This window comes from Coenobita brevimanus, chromosome 24 (assembly GCF_032717465.1).
Source record: "Coenobita brevimanus isolate Jiangsu-jjx chromosome 24, ASM3271746v2, whole genome shotgun sequence".
Lineage (NCBI taxonomy): Eukaryota > Metazoa > Arthropoda > Malacostraca > Decapoda > Coenobitidae > Coenobita > Coenobita brevimanus.
In genome coordinates, this window is record NC_136977.1 from 13,641,367 (window position 1) to 13,665,306 (window position 23,940).

General features: G+C 42.1%; 1 protein-coding gene across 2 annotated transcripts in view; it reads right to left on the reverse strand.

Moving 5' to 3' along the window:
- The window catches only part of LOC145393490 (lysosomal dipeptide transporter MFSD1-like), a 306,345-nt gene that overhangs the window by 251,307 nt on the left and 31,098 nt on the right, over nt 1-23,940 (reverse strand). For both annotated transcript variants that reach the window (XM_080267611.1, XM_080267610.1), the window contains exon 2: nt 19,959-20,067. In XM_080267611.1, the coding sequence (XP_080123737.1) occupies nt 19,959-20,067 (109 nt within the window). The remainder of the gene's footprint in view (nt 1-19,958; nt 20,068-23,940) is intronic.

Here is a 23,940-nt window from a genome sequence, read left to right on the forward strand (position 1 = left end):
ATAGATATTAGGATGCCCTATTCCATCTCAAACACAAATACAGTAACTGATTTCTCATTAAATAAAATACAGCTTAGTTATGCATGATGTGCAAATTTCATACCTAACATTCATCTTGTAAGTTTTTCAGGCATTATAAATAAAAGAACTTATGGAAATACACTGGAGTCACCATTAACGCAGTTAATTACGGATGGGGGGTAGACAAGCTGCGTAAATGATGACCATGTAAATACTATCATATGACCCATTAAAATATGGCTAATGGGGGAGGGGAGGAAGCTCTTGTAATTTTTTTTTTTCATAAAGTTCCTATTACAGTCTCATTTTCTGAAAAGTGTACCACCACCAAACACATTCATACAATCATTGATCATTATGTTTAGTAAATACTGACTGTACAAGAATAATGGTAATAACGGTGGAATTTAAACATACTATGAGAATATAGTAGTCATGACTAAGTTGTGTTGCAAGAGGGGAATCCTTTGTGACAGCTCTTTTGCCACGATTCTGATTTATGACTATAAAAGTTTAATAACTGATTCAAATTACATTCAGGTGGTATTTATATTTATGTAAAAATTCTACCATTCAAAATTAATTAAGTACTGAGAGGATAAAAATATGGGTACAACACCAATTTTTCCATACTGGAGGGTCCAGTACCTCTTTTAATTTGGATGAAATTAAGAGAGAAAGCTTGAAAGTCACAAGCGCACCAGACCACAGTGCACCCTCACACAATGTGAACTCAAACAGTGCGAATCACCTACACGAGGTCAACCCAGAAAATGCTTATTTTTACTGAATGCGAAATCTGCGAATCAAACCTCCCAACATGCGAATCGGCTGTATGATTCCAAGGTAAAAATGGACTTCCCTCCATTACTATGAGTGTCAGGCTGGACAATGCGAGTCAGTCACACGAAGGCAGGTGGCTGGCAACAAGCCCGATTCAAAATGACAGGCAGCTGGCAAGTTATCTGCATGCCATCTACCGACATTCCTGGGTAAACAGACACTTCTCCTCCATACTGCCGCAAGAAAACATGTTGTACCTCGCATCCTATGGTCCATTTTAGCATCATGGCAGTACCCACTTGTTCATCATAGTCTCAGCTGTCAACTTTGAAGGCTTTATGGCATCTCCAGGAGACCTCAGCAGTGACAGTGAGAGTGACAACGGGGCGCCATGTGGGGCAAGAGTAAACGCCCCAAGCCTCGGATACCAACTCCCGTCTCCTGTCTTAACAAGCCCAGAAGTCACTTAAATAAAGGTACATGGTGTTCTGTTTGTTGTTTTATTTGCTGGTCCAACTAGAAGTATTATTAGACAAAGCATTAGCAGGGAAGAGCAGGCTGGAAGGGGACCCGAAGACCAAGCCCTGGGTGGGCCGTCCACCGTATACCATATTTTCCCTAAGCTCTTTGGTTCACACAATGTGAAATCATAGAATGCGAGGGTTTCTGCCACTCATAAACTCACATTGTGTGAGGGTGCACTGTACTGTAGTTTCCTGGGTAGCCACAGATGGTGCACCAGATCATGAACCAAACAGCCCTCTTCTCTTATATTTCCCCTAACTTTGTAAGCCAGCATTGTTAGTGATGTATTTTGACTGAGAATATGAAATTCTCACAATAAACCATTCCTAACCATCAATTTCTGTCCTTGTGAATGTGACACTTGTCTTATTTCTCATTGTTTTAGTTAAGTTTACCCTTTTTTTAATGCAGGAAAGAAGAAATGAAAGGCCAGAAGCCCACAGGATTGTTCACTCCAAGAAAATGCAAAAACAAAATAACAGAGAGCCATATATAAGATCCATTCATTATGCGATGCCTGGAGATCATAAGCAGTAAGAAGTAAAGACAGAGGAAAACAGCTCCAGAATGACCTGTTGTATACATAAATGACTGGGAGTAATGGTTAACTCTTGCATTAGAGAGCTGGACAGAAAAGGGATGTGATACGTTGCTAGACGGGTGCTAATTGTCCGCCATAATGGTGGGGGAATGCAGGTAGACAGTTCAGAGAGGCAGTGACCACTGAAACAGCAAACAGAAAAGAGATAAAAGTGCAACAAAGCAGTGAAGAGACAGGTGGAAGGGAGCCAGTAAGAGAGGGAGAGTTAAAGAGACGAAAAGCCATTGACTCCACCCTGTTGAGTTTATTCTTAATTACTACCACAGCCACATCAAAAGGTTATTTCCATCAATGGTGCCTACTGAGATACCTTATAACTGACTGTGGAGTGCATATAACATTACTATGTCTGGGGTGGTCTGTAAGTATAAGCCAGTTGCCACAAGACATGCTGTTACCAGAGTAACCGATTCATAGCTACCCAGTCACCTACCGCAATGGCCGCCTGTACCTTCATGTATATTATCATTCACCTGTCTGGTCACGGTGGTGTATTAACCCCATAAGTCCCATGTCCAAAGATCATCAGTTTCTGATCTTGGTACTTCAAGTCCTATTGCCGATTATCATAGAGAGGTTACAAAAAAATTGGAGAGCTGTAACCTCCTTCTTTTATGACATACATGGTACCTAGCCAATGGAAACTGAAAGATGAGGTGAAAGGAGGCATGATCCGGCCCCCTCCCAGGGTGTGGGGAGGGAGCCCTCCCACGCCATTTCTCCACCTACCTCTGCCCCATTGGATCATGTCCTCTGTGTCCCCTACCACCCAAACTATCCCCTATACCCCCTCTAGACCATATTGTCTGTGTGTGGCAGGCATATTCCCTCTCTTTCCCCCCCTCCTGATGCCCTCCTACACTCCCTCCACCTCTCTATTCCCCCTTATGATGTCTCATTCCTGCTGATAGTGAGCAGTGACTTTTTTTTTATTTTTGACTGCCGATGGTGCCATAACCATTAGACATACGAGAGTAAAATATACATTTTCTGGTGTGTAAAATCAAGCTCTTCAAATCCCAAAGACCAAAATTTACTTTCGTGAAAATTTTTCTTTCTCTATACTTGAGGGGTAACAATTTTTATATATGACATTCTTTGACAATCAATATTGTGTGGCAACCATTAGACATATGAGAGTGAAATACACATTATCAGGTGTGTAAAATGAAGCAATTGAAATCTAAAAGACCAAAATTTAACTAGGTGAAAGCTGGAAAATCCAACCCATTTTGCGATTCTGGGGGTTGGCAGGGTTGATGATTTGTGGTCTTAAGGGGTTAACAGCTCTTTGTGGGAATTAATGCAGTATGACAATTTTATTGTACATGAAGTTTAGAATGAATGAAGCAGGAAAGGAGCCAAGAGGAATGAAAAAAGTGTTTACATGTCGTTCGTTTAGAATGGATGTAAAGAGAAGGCTGTATGAGGGAGCAGTGGTACCGTGTTACGTGGGGCTGAAACATGGAATAAGTGGGTGGGAGAGAGGAAGATTTTGAATGTAATGGAGATGACGTGTCTGAGCAGTATATGTAGGGTGACGCATTTGGATTGAGAGAGAAATGATGCAGTACGAAGGAGAACTGGAGTTACGCGAGAGATGGCTGATCGAGTTAAGTGTTGTGGTGTTTTGGGCACATAGAAAGAATGGATGAAGAGTGATTGGTGAAAAAGTTAACTGGATCTGATGTGAGAGGTGAAAGGCTGAGAGGAAGACTACGAATAGGATGGATGGATGGACAGTAAGAAGAATGTATTCGAGCAAGGAAGAATAGCTGTGCACGATAGGGATGAATAGAGAGAAAGTGTGAATGCATAAAAGGTGATGCAGCCCCAGGTGAATGTTCTCCAACATCTGGTCTGATCAGCAATCAGGTCAGGTGTGGGGAAGGGGATGGGTCCATTATGATGCAGCAGGGGTAAACCAGCTCTGCTGTTGGGTCCTGCTGTGGATTTCACTGGATTGCACTGCACAGCTGACCCTCGTGCAGTGTGGTGCAGTGAGGAGAGGTCCCTTCTCCCCTTATAGGCTAAGATATGAGTATATGCATGTATGTGGATGAATAATTTGGTGAGTGTGTCATCCTGTTTTGGCTACCCTCCTTTGACAGAAAAAGCCTAGGTATATAGACAAACAGAAAAACAAAAACAATCAAGCAGGATAAGGAAAAACTGTTTTTAAAAAAATTGACAATGGTGTTCCAACACATTAGTTGTATAGCACATATGGTACTGGTTTGTCAACTGCTTATGACATAAAGCAAAGGGAAAAAATACTGAATCTCCACGCAGACACTGATTCGAAGAAGCAAATGAACATCAGAAATACTCTAAAAGATGGTAGGAGTGCTGAACATGATCAAGTGATGGAACAGTTTTTACAGCATCGGATGAACAGGACTTGTCAGGTACAAGCAGACCCAGAGATACGATACCCCGAGATGCGATACCCCGGCATAGCGATACGAGTCGAAATACAGTACCACCCTACCCTGATGAACAATGGCCAAACCCTGGTATAACAATGGGTTTTGTTTTTTTAAAAGTCATTTTAATGATATTTTAGACTTAAATTTTGTGTTTAGGTTGATTTATAAACTGTTTTCAGACTTAGATTAATGGGTTTTAGTCATAGGTGGGGTGAACATTGTCATTTTGGGGTACAGTTTAGTAAGTCTGATTTTTCCACACTTATTCATTATGATTTTCAGAGGCCCAAGTTTGACAGGACCGAGAGAGTGTTTTTGATTGGAGACATGAATGGCAAAGTTGGGAATGTACGAGTGGATTGAGTGGTTGGTTAGTGGGGTGTGCCAGCTGAAGTAGATGGGAATGGTAGTGCTTTGGTGGACATCTGTGCTGGTAAGGGACTGGCAATAGCCAGCATCTACTTTTGGGATAAGATGATCCACAGGTATACATGGAGAATCATGAGGAGGATGGATGGCGAACTTATTGAACGAAAGACAGTGACAGACTACGTGTGTGTGTGTGGATGAACGAATGAGAAGCCAAGTGTTGGATGCAAGAGTGTGGAGAGGGTGAGGTAATGGAATCTTGGACCATCACTTAGTGATGGCCAAGGTAAGGCTGCAAAGAAAATGGGTGTAGATGAAGGGGAGGACAGGAGGAAAGAGCTCCTCTGAGAAGAGTGGAGAAGTTGCAAGATAGTGAGAAATTGGCAAAGTATAAGAGCATAGTGGAAGAGAGATTAGGAGGGTGTGAGTTAGAGAAGATGGAAGGGGTGGAAGACGTATGTAAGATATTCACGGAAGAGATAGGCACAGAGTGTGAGGTGGTTTGTGGAGTGAGGAGGAGATGCAGGGGTGTGCAAGGAACAGCATGGTGGAATGATGAGGTGAAATGAGCTGTGGAACAAAAGAAGATGGCATATAGAGAATGGCTAGCAAGTAGAGGTAGGGGAGAAGATGAGAGAGAGAAGAGAGAGGTACATGTGAGCAGGAGAAGGGAGGTAATGAGACTGGTGAAGGAGAGTAAGAAGAAAGTGGATGACGAGTTTGGGAGGAATCTGAGTGTGAAATGAAGGAAGAGTAAGATTTTGTTTTGGAAGGAGGTAAAGAAACTAAGGCAGTGTGAAAGGGGAAATAGCAGGCAAGTGAAAGATAGGAATAATAGATTGTTGGTGGAGAAGAGAGAGAAAATGAGGAGATGGAAGGAGCATTTTGAGGATTTATTGAATGTAGAGAGTGAGAGTAGTGCGAGTATAAGTGACTGGAGAATGACTGGGAGAAGAACAGATGAGAGAAGGGAGGAGGAGATCAGTAGGGCAGAAGTAGTGGAAGCAATGAAGAAGATCAAGATGGGAAAGGTCCCAGGAATTGATGGAGTGTGTGGTGAAATGCTGAGGTATGGGCGTGAGATTGTATTGGAGTGGATATGGAAGTTGTGTAGATTGGCTTGGGAAGAGGGAAGGGTTCCAGAGGACTGGAAATCAGGTACAATTGTTCCTTTATACAAAGGGAAAGGGGAGAGAGATGTATGTGGTAACCATAGGGGTATTTGCCTTCTTAATGTGACTGGAAAAATATATGGTAGAAAACTCATTGATAGGGTAGGATATAATAGAGGAGCTAGCTGGAGAAGAACAAGGGGGATTTAGGAAGAGAAAAGGGTGTGTAGCTCAGATATTCATTCTAAGATGTTCTAGAGAAAGGAAAGAAAGTGTATGCTGCCTTCATGGGCTTGGAGAAAGCTTATGACAAAACAGACAAGCAAAGTATGTGGAAGGTATTAAAAATATATGGAGTGGAGGGGAAATTGTTGAATGCTGTGAAAAGTATGTACGAAGGAGCTAGGGCTACAGCGCGAGTGGATGGCGAGCTGAGTGAGTTCTTTGATCTCAATGTGGGACTGAAACAGGGTTGTGTGAAGTCTCCATGGCTGTTTAATATATACAGTACATGGATGGGGTCGTAAAGGAGGTGCTAGGTAGGGCAGTGGATGTGGGTCTGGCTCTAACGAATGAGGGTGAGATGTGGAAGATCTGGAAGATTCCAGTGTTGCTGTTTGTTGATGATACAGTATTGTTGAGTGAAGATGAATGGGAGTTGCAAGGTTTGGTGAATGAATTTGGGACAGTGTATATGAAGTGGAATCTGAAAGTTAATGTAAACAAAAGTTATGGTGTTTGAGAGGAATGAAGTCACAGAATGCACAGTGAGGTTGGATGGTGAGGACATGGAGAATGTGAGTGCATTCAAGTACTTGGGTAGTGTGATGGGTAAGGATGGAGCTTTGGGGGATGAAGTGCTTGAAAGGGTACAGCAGGGAAGGAAGGTTGTTGATTCACTGAAAGCAGTGATGAGACACAGGGAGGTGAGTATGGAAGCTAAGAAGTAAATGCATGATAGTATCGTGATCCCTACCCTGACGTATGGAAGCGAGGCATGGACCCAGCTAGCGGGGAACAAGTCAAGAATGAGAGCAGTGGAAATGAGTTACCTGAAAGGAGCATGTGGAGTGACATGGAGGGACAGGTTGACGAATGAAGAAGTGAAGGAATGTTGTGGGGTGGATGTGGATGTGGTTGAGAAGATTAGGAGAAATACAGTACACTGATGTGGTTTGGACATGTGGAGAGGATGGAGAATGAAAGACTGACTAAGAGGGTGTATGTAGGTGAGGTGGAGGGAGGGAGATGGAGGAGAAGACCGTGGATGAGGTGGAGGGATGGAGCTGAGAAGTATATGAGGGAAGGGGAAGTGTGTTGGGAGAAGCGTAGTCAAATGGTGGGTGACAGAGTGACTTGGAGGCGTTTTGTCTGCGGCCACCCTTTGCGGGATTAGGGTGTCGGGCTATAGACAGATAGATAGATAGATTTTATTTTTGAGTCTAGGTGAGTTATAACTGCTTTTAGGCTTAGTTTAGCTTGTTTAAAAGCTATTTGGGGGTTTACGTTAGCTAGAAACTTCTTTTTGGACTCATTTGGGTGGATTGAGGACTTGGTTGGGGGGTAAACCCAAGGCCCAAAAATGCATCCCTTTACTTTACACATTAAAGCTACCCTGAGATACAGTACCCTGCCTAGCGATAAGTTTTTACATGACCAATTGTATCATTAAATTGGGGTATACCTGGAGCTTGATAACAAACCAGTCTCAGTTGCTCCATAATGTACTTAAATTAGAATATGAGTGCGAATTCACTAACGGATAGTAGGTCAGAGGTGTATTGTTGAATTATTATAAATGACCTCCTCTGGTCTCTGTTGAATTATTATATGTGGCATGTGACCATGGTTGGTCTGGCAAAACGCTTCCTCTGGCAAGGCTCTGGAACCAAAGGTGCTGGAAAATTGGTACTGTACCTGTAAACAAGAGTTCCATCATTAATGAAGTGTTTTGTGTCAGTTGTTGCGTGGGTCAAGGATGTAGGCAGTGACACTCAGTCCCGCCTTGCCCCACTAAAGCAATACATGAAGAACAGTGCCGTATATCACAAATTACACAGTGCACTCTCTCCAACCTATCAGCATATTACCTGACATGCATCATTATCTGTCATAACAGATGGCTAAATTTAATAAAATTCCCTGGGAAACCTGAAAATCAAAATCCATGCCATTTGTCAATTTAACAAAACGGTTTTCTACCAGCATAACTCGAAACTTCGAATTCTGGCCTTAAACAGATGGCTTCTTTGCGTTCTTGTTTCCATATGTACAGAATTTAGATGCAAACAGAATATGTTTTAAACTTAGACTGCACATGACTAATTTTACTTCTTTTTTTTCACATAGCAATGCTGATACTGTGTGTCCATGCACATGAAACTAATAAATGAATGTATTTTTGTGAGTTTAATTTGTGCATTTTTTCAATAATGAAAAAAAATTATATATATATATATATATATATATATATATATATAAATTATATATATCCATGGAGAATGTGAGTGCATTCAAGTACTTGGGTAGTGTGATGAGTAAGGATGGAACTTTGGGGGATGAAGTGCTTGAAAGGGTACAGCAGGGAAGGAAGGTTGTTGGCACACTGAAAGCAGAGATGAGAAATAGGGAGGTGAGTATGGAAGTTAAGAAGTCACTGCATGATGGTATTGTGATCCCTACCCAGACGTATGGAAGCGAGGCGTGGACCTTGCAAGAGGGGAACAAGTCAAGAGTGAGAGCAGTGGAAATGAGTTACCTGAGAGAAGCATGTGGAGTGACATGGAGGGACAGGTTGACGAATGAAGAAGTGAAGGAACGTTGTGGGGTAGATGTGGATGTGGTTGAAAAGATTAGGAGAAATACACTGAGGTGGTTTGGACATGTGGAGAGGATGGAGAATGAAAGACTGACTAAGAGGGTGTATGTAGGTGAGGTGGAGGGAGGGAGAGGGAGGGGTAGACTGAGGATGAGGTGGAGGGATGGAGTTGAGAGGTATATGAGGGAGGGGGAGGTGAGTTGGGGGGAGGGGAGTCAAATGGTGGGTGACAGAGTGACTTGGAGGCGTTTTGTCTGCGGCCACCCTTTGCGGGATTAGGGCGTCGGGCTATAGATAGATAGATAGATAGATAGATATATATCCATCCATCCATCCATCCATTGCCAGACGCCATGTATCCCAAACGGGGTGGTCAAGGGCTTAGAGTTAATTGTTTTACAGGGAGGGGCACTAATCCACCAACCCCACTTGACATGTAATATATATATATATATATATATGGAATCAGCATGCTAAGATTCCCCTAAATCATTATCACTCTTATTCTTCAGGAAAAACTGCAGTATGCCCATACTAACATAAAAAATCTCATCCCACTTTTAGAGAGAGAGAGAGAGAGAGTTGCCTCTATGCAGGAGATGGCATCCTGCATGGCTAATCGAGGTCCTCGCAGGACACAAGGTAGGTCAGGGAGGCTCTGCTTCCAAGTCAAAGTTACAGTTGCTTCTCTTCTCATTATGATGGAAAAGTTTCTCAGACAGCATTGTTGGGAGTATTTTACAGATACTCTGATAAAGTGCTTCATGAACAAAAAACAAACAATAATTATGTGGAGTGAAGAAGACATTGTTCGAGCTCATACTTTAAGAGGTGTCAGTACCAAAGCCTACACCTGGATAAGAACTCACTGGAAGTTACCATTACCATCTGTTGCTACCTGAATTGATGGGTGAAAAACATAAAGACTGAGCCAGGGGTTGATATGATCTGCACTCAGAATGATGTAATCGACAGGGAAATGTATGACTGCTGGGGAGAAGGTTTGCATACTTTCATTTGATGAATTGGAACTGGATGAAAGATATGCATATGATGTAATGGCAGACAAGATTTATTGTAGTCCAGATGTATGCTCAAGTGGTAGTAGCTTGTGGTATTTTAGGCCAGTGGAAACAACCCATCTTTTATGATTTTGATAAGAAAAAAAAAAGACACAGGAACTCTTATATAAAATCATAAAAAGTGTAAAATGTTGGGTTTGAGTTTTTTGTATTGTTTGTGATATGTGTGGTGCCAACAGAGGTTTGCTCACTACACTAAATGTACCTGCAGAAAAATATTATTTTCCAAACCCATATGATTTTCAAGAAATGTGTATATAATTACAGATGTTCCTCACTTGCTAAAACTTGTGAGAAATAAACTGCTAGATCACGGACTGCAGACCCCTACGGGTTATGTAAGCAAGTCCCCTCTCATAGAACTGATTAACTACCAGTCTGGGGATTTTAAACTGATCCACAAAGCAAGTCTCATGAGTGTTAAGGTCAAAGACAGTGACAACCAGAAAGTGAAGCCAGCAGCACAACTTTTGTCATCAACTGTAGGCAAGGCACTTTTGTACTTGGGTGGGCACTGCCACTTGGCTTCTAACAACTGGAAAGAAACAGAACACTTTTGTTAATTGACAACTGGTTTGATATTTTGAATTCCTCCGGCAGTTACAATAAACCAGAACAAAGCAGATTTTGTGCTCCACTTAAGCAAATCACTGTTTTGGAAGAAATGGCTTCTCTTATGTTGCACATATCTGTGACAGGAAAAAATTTCCCATTTCAAATGGGATTTATATTATCATCAAAGTCATTATGTCACTGTATGATGATTCAAACCACAGATTTAGCTTCAGTTACCTTCTACCTAGAAGCTAAACCAAGATATCCTAGAAAACTTGTTTGGCATAATTTCTAAAATGGGTAGTGCAAATGACCATTATTGTCCAGTAACCTTCACACATAGACTAAAAAGTTATATCTCAGGTCACAGATAAACCTTGTTATCATTGAAACCCAATACATTCTTACTGGATTATAAGTGCATGACACAAAGTTTGTGAGAATTTAAAACCAGTAGTTCTCCTATCAAGGAAAATCTTTCTCCAGGTCAGATTTTATCTGATACTTGTATCAGGGTTAATCTTTTCAATAATATCTTCACATCTGATGATAAAGAAGACTCAAGTGGGGAATATAGTATTCCAGATAATGAAGCTGATGCCTTTCATTATGTACTTGGGTATATTGTGTACAAATTTAAAGACAAGTAACCTGATGCTGCCAGCACTGATGAGCCACCTAGTGATTGAATATCAGTCATGTCAAGGAATGGAGGCTTCAGGCACATGGCACCATATTTTATTGAGAAATTCAAAGTTGCTGAGGAAATGTTTAGAAAATTCCATGGTAGCAGGCTTAAAGAAAGTGGTCCAGGACTTCAGGAAATTAATTGTATAACACTGTATGTTTTACCACAGGTGCCAAAGGTACTTAAATTTCATATGCACTGTAGGCTATACAGTATTTCTGTATCAAGGTACTGAACAGATGTTCTGTCAATGAGGTCAGAAATAAATACAATAAATTAACAAAAGTTGTTGGGTGAAAGATATTCCTGATGTAAGGCGCTGGTCTTGATTGCAAAATAAAGATACTGTAATTACATCTTGTTAAACTTTTATTTCAATATTGTTTGCTTATAAAAAACCATTACCACAAGTAAACTTTTATTAAGAGTATTGATAGGTAGCTATTTGGTGGTGATAATGATGGTGATGGTGCTGATTATGTGTGTGTGTGTGTGTGTGTGTGTGTGTGTGTGTGTGTGTGTGTGTGTGTAAGAAAGAAAGAGAGAGAGAGAGAGAGAGAGAGAGAGAGGGGGGGGTTCAGTGAGATCTAACAAAGAGTGGGGGGAGGGGGTCAAGTGAGATCTACTAGAGAGGGAGCAGAGGGGGAAGGTCAAGTGACATCTTATAGAGAGAGTTGGGGGGAGACAGGAGGTCACATATGAGACGGAGAGAGAGAGAGAGAGAGAGAGAGAGAGAGAGAGAGAGAGAGAGAGAGAGAGAGAGACAGACAGACAGACAGACAGACAGACAGACAGAGAAGGGGGGGGGTAAGTGAGATCTAACAAAGAGTGGGGGGAGGGGGTCAAGTGAAATCTACTAGAGAGGGAGCGGAGGGGGAAGGCCAAGTGACATCTTATAGAGAGAGTTGGGGGGCGACAGGAGGTCACATATGAGAGAGAGAGAGAGAGAGAGAGAGAGAGAGTTTCCAAGTGACAAAGACAGAAAGAAAAGTAGGAGGAGCCATATTCTGAGGGCAAAGTAAGCTGTGCATGAGCACACTACATTACTTGAGAGCCTCTACACTGTGAGTTTGTGCCTATGCTGGCAGCATGTGTACACAAATTATGTACATAAAACCACAAGGAACCATATTTACACACCACCAGTACATGCAGACCCCTCTCTTGACTCACTGCTTTTAGCCTTTTATTCCCCTCTCTCTCCTTTCCCATTCACCCGATTATTACTCTGACCCTTTATTGGTTTTCAGTAAGGCTCTTCTTTATGAAGCTGCAAAACAGTGTCAAGGTAACAACACTCCTTCACAAAGAATCTGGCAAAACAATGAATGATATCTTTCTTATACAGTAATCTCTCCCATTTATCCAATGTTTGGAGAGGCAATGAACATGACTGTGTGCAACTCACATTTCAGGAAAAGAGAGAGCAGGTTGATTACCCATGAATCTGGGAGAAATAGCACCCAGATAGACTATTTCCTGGTCAGGAGGGCTGATAGATGGTTAGTGACGGATGTTAAAGCTACAGCGAGCGAGGAGTGCGTGCTGCAACACAAGTTATTGATATGTGACATGGTGCTTAAGGAGCAGGTGATGAAAAAGAGGATGCATGCACCTAGGAGGAAAATATGGAAGTTGAAAAACCAAGCAGTAAGGGATGCCTTCTATAGCGAGATGAGGAGAGTGGTGGCTGAACAGGGAGATGAGGGCGGAAGTGTTAATGAACAGTACAGAGCCCTCAAGGCCATCCTCTTGAGAGTTACTGATTGAGTATGTGGAGGGACAAGAGGCCCACCAAGACAAAGTGACCTGGTGGTAGGATGAAGGTGTAGAAGTTGAGAATAAAGAGAAAAGAAGGCTTTTCCAGGAATGGAAGAAGGTTAGTAACAAAGAGGAATACTTGGCTGCCAAGAGTAGGCCTAGAAAAAGAGATTTACAGGGCAAAATCTCAGTCATAGAGACTTTTACTTGATAACCTAAATCATGTGGAGGGGAAGAATATGATATTTATGGTGGCAAATCAGATGAAGTGAGAGAGTAAGGATATCATAGGTGAGCAATGTGTGAAGAATGATGAAGGAAGGGTTGTGGTGAACAGTGGGAATATTAAAGACGCATGTAGAGAGCATTACAGTTGGTTGTTGAATGAGGAGTTTGACTGGTACAGGGAAAGGTTGGAGCCAGCAGATCCAATGTTTGGCCCTTGGCCCTTGATTGATGCTGCTACTAAGAGTGGGGCAATAAGCAGGATCCATGAGGGGAAGGCAGCAGGTGTGTCTGGGTTGACTGCTGAAATGTTGAAAGCCTGAGGAGATGTACAAGTAAGGTTAGTCACTAACCTGCAAAATACGATTATATATATGAATGTGTTGTCCCAGATGATTGGCTGAAGAGTGTAAATGTATACAAGGGTATGGGTGATGCCCTGGAGAGAGGAAATTATAGAGGCATAAAGCTTTTGGATTAGATAATGAAGGTAATGAAGAAAGGTCTAGGAGGTATGATTTGAGAAAGGCTGAATACAGGTATACCCCAGTTAAACGATGCAATTGGTTAAGTAAAAACCCATCGCTAGGCGGGGTATCGTATCTCGGGGTACATTTAACATGTAAAGTATTGGGATGCGTTTCTGAGTCTTGGGCTTCCTCCTCAACCAAGTCCTAAACCCACTCAAATGAGTCAAAAAACAAGTTTCTTGAAAACCTAACCCCCAGATAGCTTTAAAACACGCCAACTTATGCCTAAAAGCAGTGTATAACTCACCTTAACTCAAAAATAAAATCTGAAAATTGTCAAATATGTCTGGAAAAAATTAAACTTAGTAAACTGTACCCCAAAATGATGATGTTCACCTCACCAATGACTAAAACACAATAATCTAAGTCTAAAAACAGTAAATAAATAAACATCATCATCATCAAAATCATCCAGACCTCCCTTCCCACCCAAGGGCAGGGTGAGGAGTAGCAATGTCCAGACAGCACAAACATGCCCAATCCAAATAGGCCACATTTCCATTCACTCATCATTCAAGCCCCCGGAATCCTGGCTCTACCAGATATGCCAAAAACATTCACCACATTCTGCAGCTTCACACAAACGTATCCGACTGAGTCAATCCGGACGCTGTCATGCTCACAAGGGGTGCCAAAATCCCTGATCATGCACTTCTCCTCACAACATTCATCCAGTCAGCTTGATCTCTTGTCAGTTCCCTAGCTTCACCAACTTCCAAACCTCTCTTCCTCAAACACTCATCCACCATACCTCTCCACCTTCTCCTTGGCCTACCTCGCCTCCTCCCTCCTTCAAATTTGCTCAGGTATATCTTTTTCATCACTCTATTGTTATCCATTCTTTCCACATGACCATACCATCTAAGGACACTCTCTTCAATTCTGGTGTCCACCGACTTCCTCACTCCACACCTTTCACGAATCACATTATTTCGTATCCTATCCACCCTCTGTACTGCACGTACATTCCTCAGCAGACCCATCTCCATTGCTCTTATTCTTGACTTTTCATTTTCACGCCTAAATACAAAATTTAGGTCTACCATCTCATTAAAATTGGTAAAGAAAAAAATAAAATAAAAATCCATCGTTAAACTGAAGTTTGGCCATTGTTAGGCGGGGAATGGTGGTATATCTACCCCCATCACTAAGCCGGGGTATCACATCTAGGGGTATCATATCTCGGGGTATACCTGTACTGATGAGATGCAGTTTCAGTTTATGCCAGGCAAAGGGACCACTGATGCCATATTCATTGTTCGACAGCTTCAGGAAAAATATAGAGGAAAGAAAAAGGAACTGTGTTTTGTTTTTGTTGATTTGGAGAAGGCCTTTGACAAAGTCCCTAGAGAGGTGGTGAGGTGGGCAATGAGAGAGCTTGGGATCAAGGAGTGGGTGGTTAGGGTGGTTATAGCCATGTACAGTATGTGGATGCTCACACCGAGGTATGGGTGAATGGAGATTTGAGTGATGAGTTTTCCGTGAACATCGGTGTGCATCTGGGGTCAGTCTTGAGCCTCGTTGTTTATCATGGTACTTGAAGCCCTCTCACGTGACTTCAGAAATGGACTCCCATGGGTGATGTATGCTGATGATTTGGTGTTGGTTGCAGAGAATGAAAGAGTGGTGGAGGAAAGATTTAGGGAGTGGAGAGATGGTATAAGGCACAAGGGTTTAAGAGTAAATGCAGATAAAACACAAGTGATAGTACTGAGATGGTTTGGGCATGTGGAGAGGATGGGGGATGATAACTGGCTGAGGAAGGTGAGAAGTGTTAATATTGGGGGTGGGGTTATGAGGGGTAGACCGAGAAAGACATGGGACGAGGTCATTGTGACCTCAGCGTTAAGGGACTGAACAGGGAGGCTGCAATGGATCGTGCAGAGTGGAAAGCTGCCATTAGGTGATCAAGGCCGATGCATGCAAGCATGTTGGAGCCTTTAAAAATGAAATGAAACGATAGTATCTAGGGCTGGGGCAGTATTATTAAAGAGGGACAGTGGCCACGTGCAATTTGTCACAAGGGCATGGGAAGTAATCCCATCCTGTGCAGGGTTTGTGATAAATGGGTGCATAAGAGATATGGTGGTATTAGAGGTAGACTATGAGATAATGCTGATTTCATGTGTGCACTGTGTCGGGGAGAGCATGTGGACATTGCCAGGTGTGACAGGACTGAACTTGCTGGTGAGTCTCTTGAGTGTGTGGAAGTGTTTTGTTATTTGGGAGACATGTTATGTGCTGGAGATGGGGGCTGGAGGTAGTTCTGTGGCTGGGGTAACATGTGGTTGGAAGAAGTTCAGGGAGCTGTTGCCTCTCCTGACACTGAGAGGGCTCTTCCTCCATGCTATGAGATCTTTGTATGTGGCATGTGTTAGGAATGTACTGCTGTATGATAGTGATACCTGGGCAGTAAAGGAAGAGGGTATTCGCAGGCTCAAACCTACAGAAATGGCAATGATTATTAGATGTGCAGTGTGTCCTTGAGTGCAAGGCCTGGGGGGGCTAGGTTTATGATGAAGAGCTGAGAGGTAGGATGGGACCGGAGTGTATTGGTGTTGTGATGCGGAGAGGTAGATTAAGATGGTTTGGGCATGCAGAGAGGATGGGGGATGATAATTCGATGCAGAAAGTGACAAGTGTTAATGCTGGGGGTAGGGTAGTGAGAGGTAGACTGAAAAAGACCTGGGACGAGGGCACTAAGTATGATCTCAGGGTTAAGGGACTAAATAGGGATGCTACCAAAGATCGAGCAGCAAGTACAGCCGCTATTAGGTGACCAAGGAGGACACATGAAAGCATGTTGGAGCCTTCAAAAATGAAAACAAAAATGAAATAGAGCCAAAGGCATGTACGAAAAATGGATCTGTCCGGATAATGGACTCCTCCCCTTTGCACATAACCTAACTTTGAAAGCCACTGTAAAAGGCCACTACCGTACATAATAAACACTTGTTCCTGCTGTTTTACACTACTCTATCTGTTCAAGCAGACCTATAAACCACAGCAAAGCAATTACCATAGTCAAGCAGACCCATCGAACGGTCGACATCGGCATGCTGGGCGAAACCCATAGCCTTCCATTTGGCATCGTGTCTGTCTAATTCACACCCAGACTTCTGGGTGTGAATTAGACAGAAGTGATGTGAGACATTTGGGGCTTGGTGACAGCTACACTAGCCCATCTCATTCCTGTACTATTTTCTCTCTCCCTCTCCCCCCAGAAAGGGAGGGGGAGGGAGGGAGGGAATGGAGGAGAGAGGAGGGACCGATTCTCTTTCTCTCTCTCTCTCCTCCCTCCCCCTGGAGACAGAAGAAGTGAGGGGGCAATGGAGAAGAAGAAGAGAGAGAGAGAGAGGAGGGACCGATTTTCTCTCTCTCTCTCTCTCTCCCCAGAGAGGGAGGGAGGACGGGAATGGAGAAGGAGAGAAAGAGGAGGGACCAATGTTATGCCTTATCTCCTCGATAGTTTATTTGAAGAGACGCCGCTTATATCATTCCTATATTTATTCTCTCTCTCTCTCTCTCTCTCTCTCTCTCTCTCTGTGCACTGAGTGCTCCCACTTTCACTTTTACTTCACATATTTTCATCTTCATCATCACCTTCAACTTCACCTTCCTTTTCATTTTTACTTTTGCTTTTGCATTCACTCTGACTCTCACATTCACTTTCATTTTCACTTCCATGGTCACTTTCACTTTCACCTTCACCTTTACACTCACTATCACTATTACTTTCATTTTCATATATAATTTCAATTTCACCTTCAACTTCACTTGTATCTTTACTTTCTCACTTTCACATTTACCTTTACTATTAAATTCACTCACCTTCACTTTCACCTTCCCTTCTTTTACATTCACATTCCCCTTCATTTTCACTTTCATCTCCACTTTCACCCCTCTCTCTCTTTCTCTTGCACACATGAAACAACTCATATGCATATATACACAATCTTTCCCTCACTTATAAATACGCACATACATACATAAACGAAGGCATGTACACATACTGGGAACGGATGAGGGGGTCTCTAATAGAAGATGGGTGAACTACTGAGCCAGAGAGTGCGACGCCACTGGGCTATTCCCTCCTGGGAGGGTGAAAATGTTCGCATGGCCTTAATTTCCACTCAGATGCAAGCATTTTATCCGGATACTGTACGATGAAAAATGTATGTATAATGGTTTAATACAGCCAGATCACAGCGTCCAGATTATGGATCGTAGGGATAATGGACATCCAGATAAATGGGGGATTACAGTATGGCATTTTAATGCTTCTTCCTTCCATATCCGATATCCTGATATTGACAATAAATATTGGAATTGGTTCAGTATAAAAAAAAAAAATGCAAATGTCAGTGATACAGTAAACTCTCAATTATCTGTCGGCACAATGTCTGGCACAGCTATCCTGTTTTATCAAAACAATATCCGGCTAAATTATGCAACAGCTGGTGCTGAAACGGGATGTAACCAGCGGTCAAGTGCAATATCCAGCGTTGAAGCGTCTCAACTGCAGTAGCCAACCAGCGCCAGGGGAAATCTTGAAACTCAGGAGCCAATAAAAACACCCATAACATGTCAGCCAATCAGAATCTGTCATGGGCGTGACTTATCCAGTGCACCTTGAATACTGCCATGCTCTCATTCTCATCCGTGGATGTCGCAGAGTCAAGATGTGCTTGTGCGCTCCACTCTTCTGACCATGCAGTCGCAAAACCCAGGTACTTTGACTAACTCTGTGGCATCTTGTATTCATGCTACTGTACAGTATTGTATTACAAAGCTAATGGCCTGTTGGTCTTCACATCCTACTGCTCTACTGTGATTGTTAAACTACACCTGTGCTGTATTGTGTACTGTGCTATTTATAAGTGCGAACCCCCAGTGCTGTTTCTCCCCATCAATGCCAACACTTGGTGAGTACATACAATAGTACACTAGGTACAGTACTGTACAGTACTATATCAAAAATGTATTATTTTTTATGTTTAGACTTTATCTTTTACTCATAGTAAAGATTTTAGGATAGAGAGTCATGACAGAATCACAAAATCAGCTCAAAGCTGACTGATGAACTGGATATGCAATATCCGGTGTTTCATGTTATTCGGCATAGGGCTTGGCTGAATTATAACAGATAATTGTGAGTTTACTGTACACTGGTTACAGCACTACTGTAGTCCATCCATCCATCCATCATCCAACCCTCATCCTTGAGTGGCATTATGTAAGCAATAGACTCCAGCCACCTCTTGGATATAAACCTTCATCGGCTCAATCCAACTGGAGTGCGTAATTACTCATTAAACCACCAGGCACCATAATTTGGTTATATGGTTACCACCAGCACAGTACATAGTTTCCTGGTGTAAAAGAAACCATTTGGCTTGTCACTCAGTGCAGAGTCACCCATTGGCAGAAAGAAGAGGAAAGAATGGAGGAATTGACTATTTAAATGAATATGTTTGTGCAGTGTAGTGCTGGATGAAGATGTTCCCAAGGTGTTTTATCACTGTATGGACTGCTTGAGAGAAATTAACCTACTATTGATAATTATCAGAACTACTGAGGTTTTTGTATTATATGCACTGGAAATTAGGCTTCCAGAATACATTTATGATGTCAAAAAATGGCACTAGGGTACTAATAAAATTATGTACAGTACTGTCCAAGTAGGCTATCAGCTATTATAACCATAAGGTCATATAAGTGACCTCATGGGTCATTTAACCAGTACAGTTTCCTAAGTTCCAGTACAGTAGACCTTCTCTACACCAAATCAATTGGTGAGGAAGCCTGATCCAATAAAGCCAACATTCCAGTAAGTCTAATGGTCTCCCCACAAGGTGAGACTTCAAGCACAGAGACGAAAATAAATGAGTGAAGTATCATATTCTGATACGAAAAAATGAAAACTACTGTATACCCATTTTATACCTACTTGGCCCCTAATTTCACACTCTTGTCATGGCTTTTCTTTATGACTAGCCCAAGTGAGTGGAAAAAACTGCCACCAGTGTTGGTTACTACATTTTGAGCCACCCCACATGTGGGACGTGACCCAATTAGGCCCAGTAGCTCTGTGTCATATGCCCCATATAACAGATGATCCACATTGTTTTTCCCATTTACTGGAAGGTATCCAGTATGCACGACAGTTTGTTCAGGGACCTCAAAGCGTTCGTTAAATGTGACATCCGTTTTTGAGGGTTACGGTAAAGCGAGGGTTTACTGTAATGGTAATTACCAAATTAATACTGAACTGTTTTCTGTGGGCCTGCCTCTACAGTGTACACTAAAGCCATACAATACAGTTACCGGTACTGCACTGTATTATCTTCCAACTCTAACTGATATTATTCAAGTAAGACAGATTTCTCTCCTCACACCTCTGTTACTCAGATACAATACTGTCAACAGAAATTTCATATTTCAGTGGGAGGCACTCACCAAATCCAAGGAAGCACATAAAAAAGAGAGCTATGAATCTATAGGGAGCGCGTTGAGGATCACAGCATACGGACCCTCCACAGCCAGATGCCACTTCCACCTCAGGCTCCTGCAAAAGGCAGATAATTGCTTACAGTAATTGTTAACTAAAATTCTTCTATCCACTCAACCTCATTAGTGAAACATTAAAGTGCAAACACACATTCCTTTCTCTCCTTAAAAGACATACGGTAAAAACTGCATATCAAGCACAACAAGCACTTTGGCTACCTAGTTGGTTGCACACTTGCCTTGTGAGGTGCAGTATTAAGATGGCTTAGATTCAAGTTTCTGGCAAGGCTGCTGATAACTATGGTCGATAACCCACACATTAATATGTAGATAAATTACGAAACTCTGAACCAGATGAATAATCGGATAATGATGCAGTACTAACAGGAAAGGGAAATATGAAAAGGGAGTGGAATATAGGGTGGTTTGAGAGAGAAAGTAGCAGTTAGGAGACCTAGATATGGAAGAGAAAACTGAGTAGCTACAAAGGTTGCAAGAACACTACATGCAGGAGTGCTAGTATCTACTTTAATGTACTGCACAGTGAATGGTGAGGCACTGGTACATCATATTAAGAGTAAGATCAGTGGAAATTACTATATGTGTCATGCCTCCATGGTTGTTCATTTTGTATATGCATGGAGCTATAAAAGATACAAGGCAAGGCAATGGCTGTTGAAGCAGACCTAATGAGAAAGGGCAGTGTTTGGAAACTTCCTGTTCTGTTGTTTGCAGATAGTACCACATTAAGTGAAGATGAAGGAACTGCAAGACTCGGTGAATGAGTTTGAGAGAGTATGCAAGAAACAGAATCTAAAGGTGAATGTAGGGAAGAGTAAAGTTGTGGTCTTCAAGAGAAACGAAATCACTAATACCCACTCTAACATATGGAAGTGAATCTTGGACATTGTTGGAAGGACAGAAGTCAAGCATAGGGACAGTGGAGATGAGTTATTTGAGAGGAGCATGTGGAGTTACATGGAGAGAGAGACTGACACATGAGGAAGTGAAGCAGCATTGTGGTGTGGATGTGGATGTTATAGAAAGCATTTGGAGAAATACACTGAGGTGGTTTGGCCATGTGGAGGAGATGAAGAGTGATAGATTAGTAAGGTGAGTGTTCAGTATGAGAGAGGTGGAGCAGGGGAGAGGGAGGGGGAGGCCAAGGATGAGATGGGAGGATGAAGTGGAGTGGTATATGAGAGAGGGGGGTGTAAGGTGGGGGGGTAGAACATCAAAATGGCAGGGGACAGAGTGACATGGAGGTGATTTGTTTGTGGCCACCCCTTACAGGATTAGGGCATCTGGCTACAGACAGACAGACTCATAGTAAGGCCATCAAGTGATTTGGTTCTGACAGTTGGTGGCATTCGTACCAGTTATCTCAACCTGTATGTCTATCCCAAACCCATAACTTTTTTTTTTTTTTTTTTTTTTTTTTATGAAAAATTTTTGCGGGAAAAAAGTACCCATAATATGGTGGGAAATACGGTAGGTTGGGTTGCTATGAAAATTTAGGTTAGGTTTGGATAAATCAGCTATGATATGGGTCATGTCAAATATAACATTCTAAAATGGCACTTGCTTTCTGGTACACAAGATGGTGTCCATCTTGGTCTCTTTTGCGTTGTTGAGGATTGTAAACATAGTTTACCACCACTATGGCAACTGTATCCACTGTAATAATAATAAAAAAATATGTGGAAAACTGTAAGAATAAAAAGTGAACTGATAAGGTCTTGCTGTTGCTTAAATTATACCGTACATTTACCTCAATGAGTCTACAGTTTAGAGCAAGGCCAGTGACTGGTCAAGGTTTCCATGAGGTATGTGTACCCAGTAGCAGACTAAATAAGCTCCCTTACTGTCCCTTTGTCATTAGCTTCTCTTAACCTACCAATGCTTGTTTGTGCCTGGTACTTACAATAACAGTATGTATGTATTTAGTGGGAGTAAACTGTCATAAAAGGGATAAGTTGGGCTTCCAATGCGGGTGCCTGTTACTATCTATCTATCTATCTATTGCCAGATTCCTAAATCCTTTATACAGGGTGGCCACAAACAAATCACCCTGTCCCCTGCCATTTCACTACCCTGCTCCCAATTCACACACCCCTCTCTCATATACCTCTCCACTCCATCCCTCCACTTCATCCTTGGTCTTCCCCTCCGTCTCTCCCCCTCCACCTCACTCACATACACTCTCCTCATCAGTCTCTCACTCTCCATCCTCTCCACATGGCCAAACCACCTCAGTGCGTTTCTCCTAACGCTTCCTATCACATCCACATCCACAACACAACGCTCCTTCACATCCTCATTTGTCAGTCTGTCTCTCCATGTGACTCCACAGGTTCCTCTCAAATAACTCATTTCCACTGCTCTCACTCTTGACTTGTACCCCTCCAACAACGTCAAAGCTTCACTTCCATACGTTAGAGTTGGTATCACAATACTGTCATGTAGTAACTTTTTCTCTTCCATCCTCACTTCCCTGTTTCTTATCACTGCTTTCAAGGAACCAGCAACCATTCTTCCTTGTTGTACCCTTTCAAGCACTTCACCCTTCAAACTTCCATCCTTACTCATCACACTACCCAAGTAATAATAATAATAATAATAATCTGGCCTTTTGTTTCTCAAAAGCGCCAGTTCTTCCTTTTGGGAATTCACTAGCGCTCGTTATTTTTACAATTACAAGAATTGTGACATTTCTTGTATATAATACAAGCTACATCCTATATACATGAAAGTGGCAAAAATTAAACCCTATAATCATCTGTCATAGTACCTCTCTCCAGGTCGTAGCATTTTGAAAAAAGAAAGGCTTTCAGCTGTCTCTTAAAGGATTCAACAGTAGAGAGTTGTCTTATGGACAATGGCAATCTGTTATATAATCTAGGGGCTCTATATGCAAAAGAACGATCAGAGAAACATGACTGGCAAATGGCTCCTGGCTCATCAAGACGCAAGGAATCATCTTCACTGCGTAACATCACACCCGGGCGTGTCGATGGGAGTTTTAACAATTCAGCAAGATACTTCGGTTCACCAAACTTAAGAACTTTGAATGTAATAAGACACAGTTTAAATTCAATTCTAGCCTTTACTGGTAACCAATGCAACTCAATCAGAAACGGGGTAGTTGAGGTTCTCGGGGGGAGACCAAAGATAAGCCGTGCCGCCCTGTTCAACACAGACTGAACTTTTGTTAGTATATTATTTGGAAGACCAACCCACAGTGAATTACAATAATCAACACGAGACAAGACCACTGCATGGACCAATGTTAGGAGGCACTGTCTATTCAGGAATCTTCTCACAGAATACAGATTTCTGATATGCAAGTTACACCCTCTTACAACCTGATTAATGTGTTCTTTGTAATTTAACTTAGAATTAAAATAAACACCCAAATTTCGAACAGAACTGACTGGATGCAGCTGTGACACACCAATGTTCAAAGCCAGGGCATTGTCAGTGTCATCACCCCTTCTGTTTCCTCTGATGATGATGATCTCAGTTTTACCATCATTCAGCTTAAGTTTCCTCCTAGCCATCCAAATCTTAATATCAGACATTAGAGATTCAAACTTTATATTAGTATCGTTGATATCTGACATCTTAACATAGAGCTGGGTGTCATCAGCATAAAAATGATAGGACACATCATGAGCATCAAGTAGAGACGATAAACTACTTGTGTAGATAGTAAATAGAATTGGACCCAAAACTGATCCTTGAGGGACTCCAAATAGAAGAGGAGCAGAATCAGAGCTAGCGTAATCAACAACCACTCTCTGAGATCTGTCCGACAGATACGACTTAAGGAGCAAAAGGGCACTATCACGAACGCCATAAAAATACAGATCATCCAACAATAGTTTATGATCTACTGTATCAAAAGCTGCAGACAGATCCAAAAGAACTA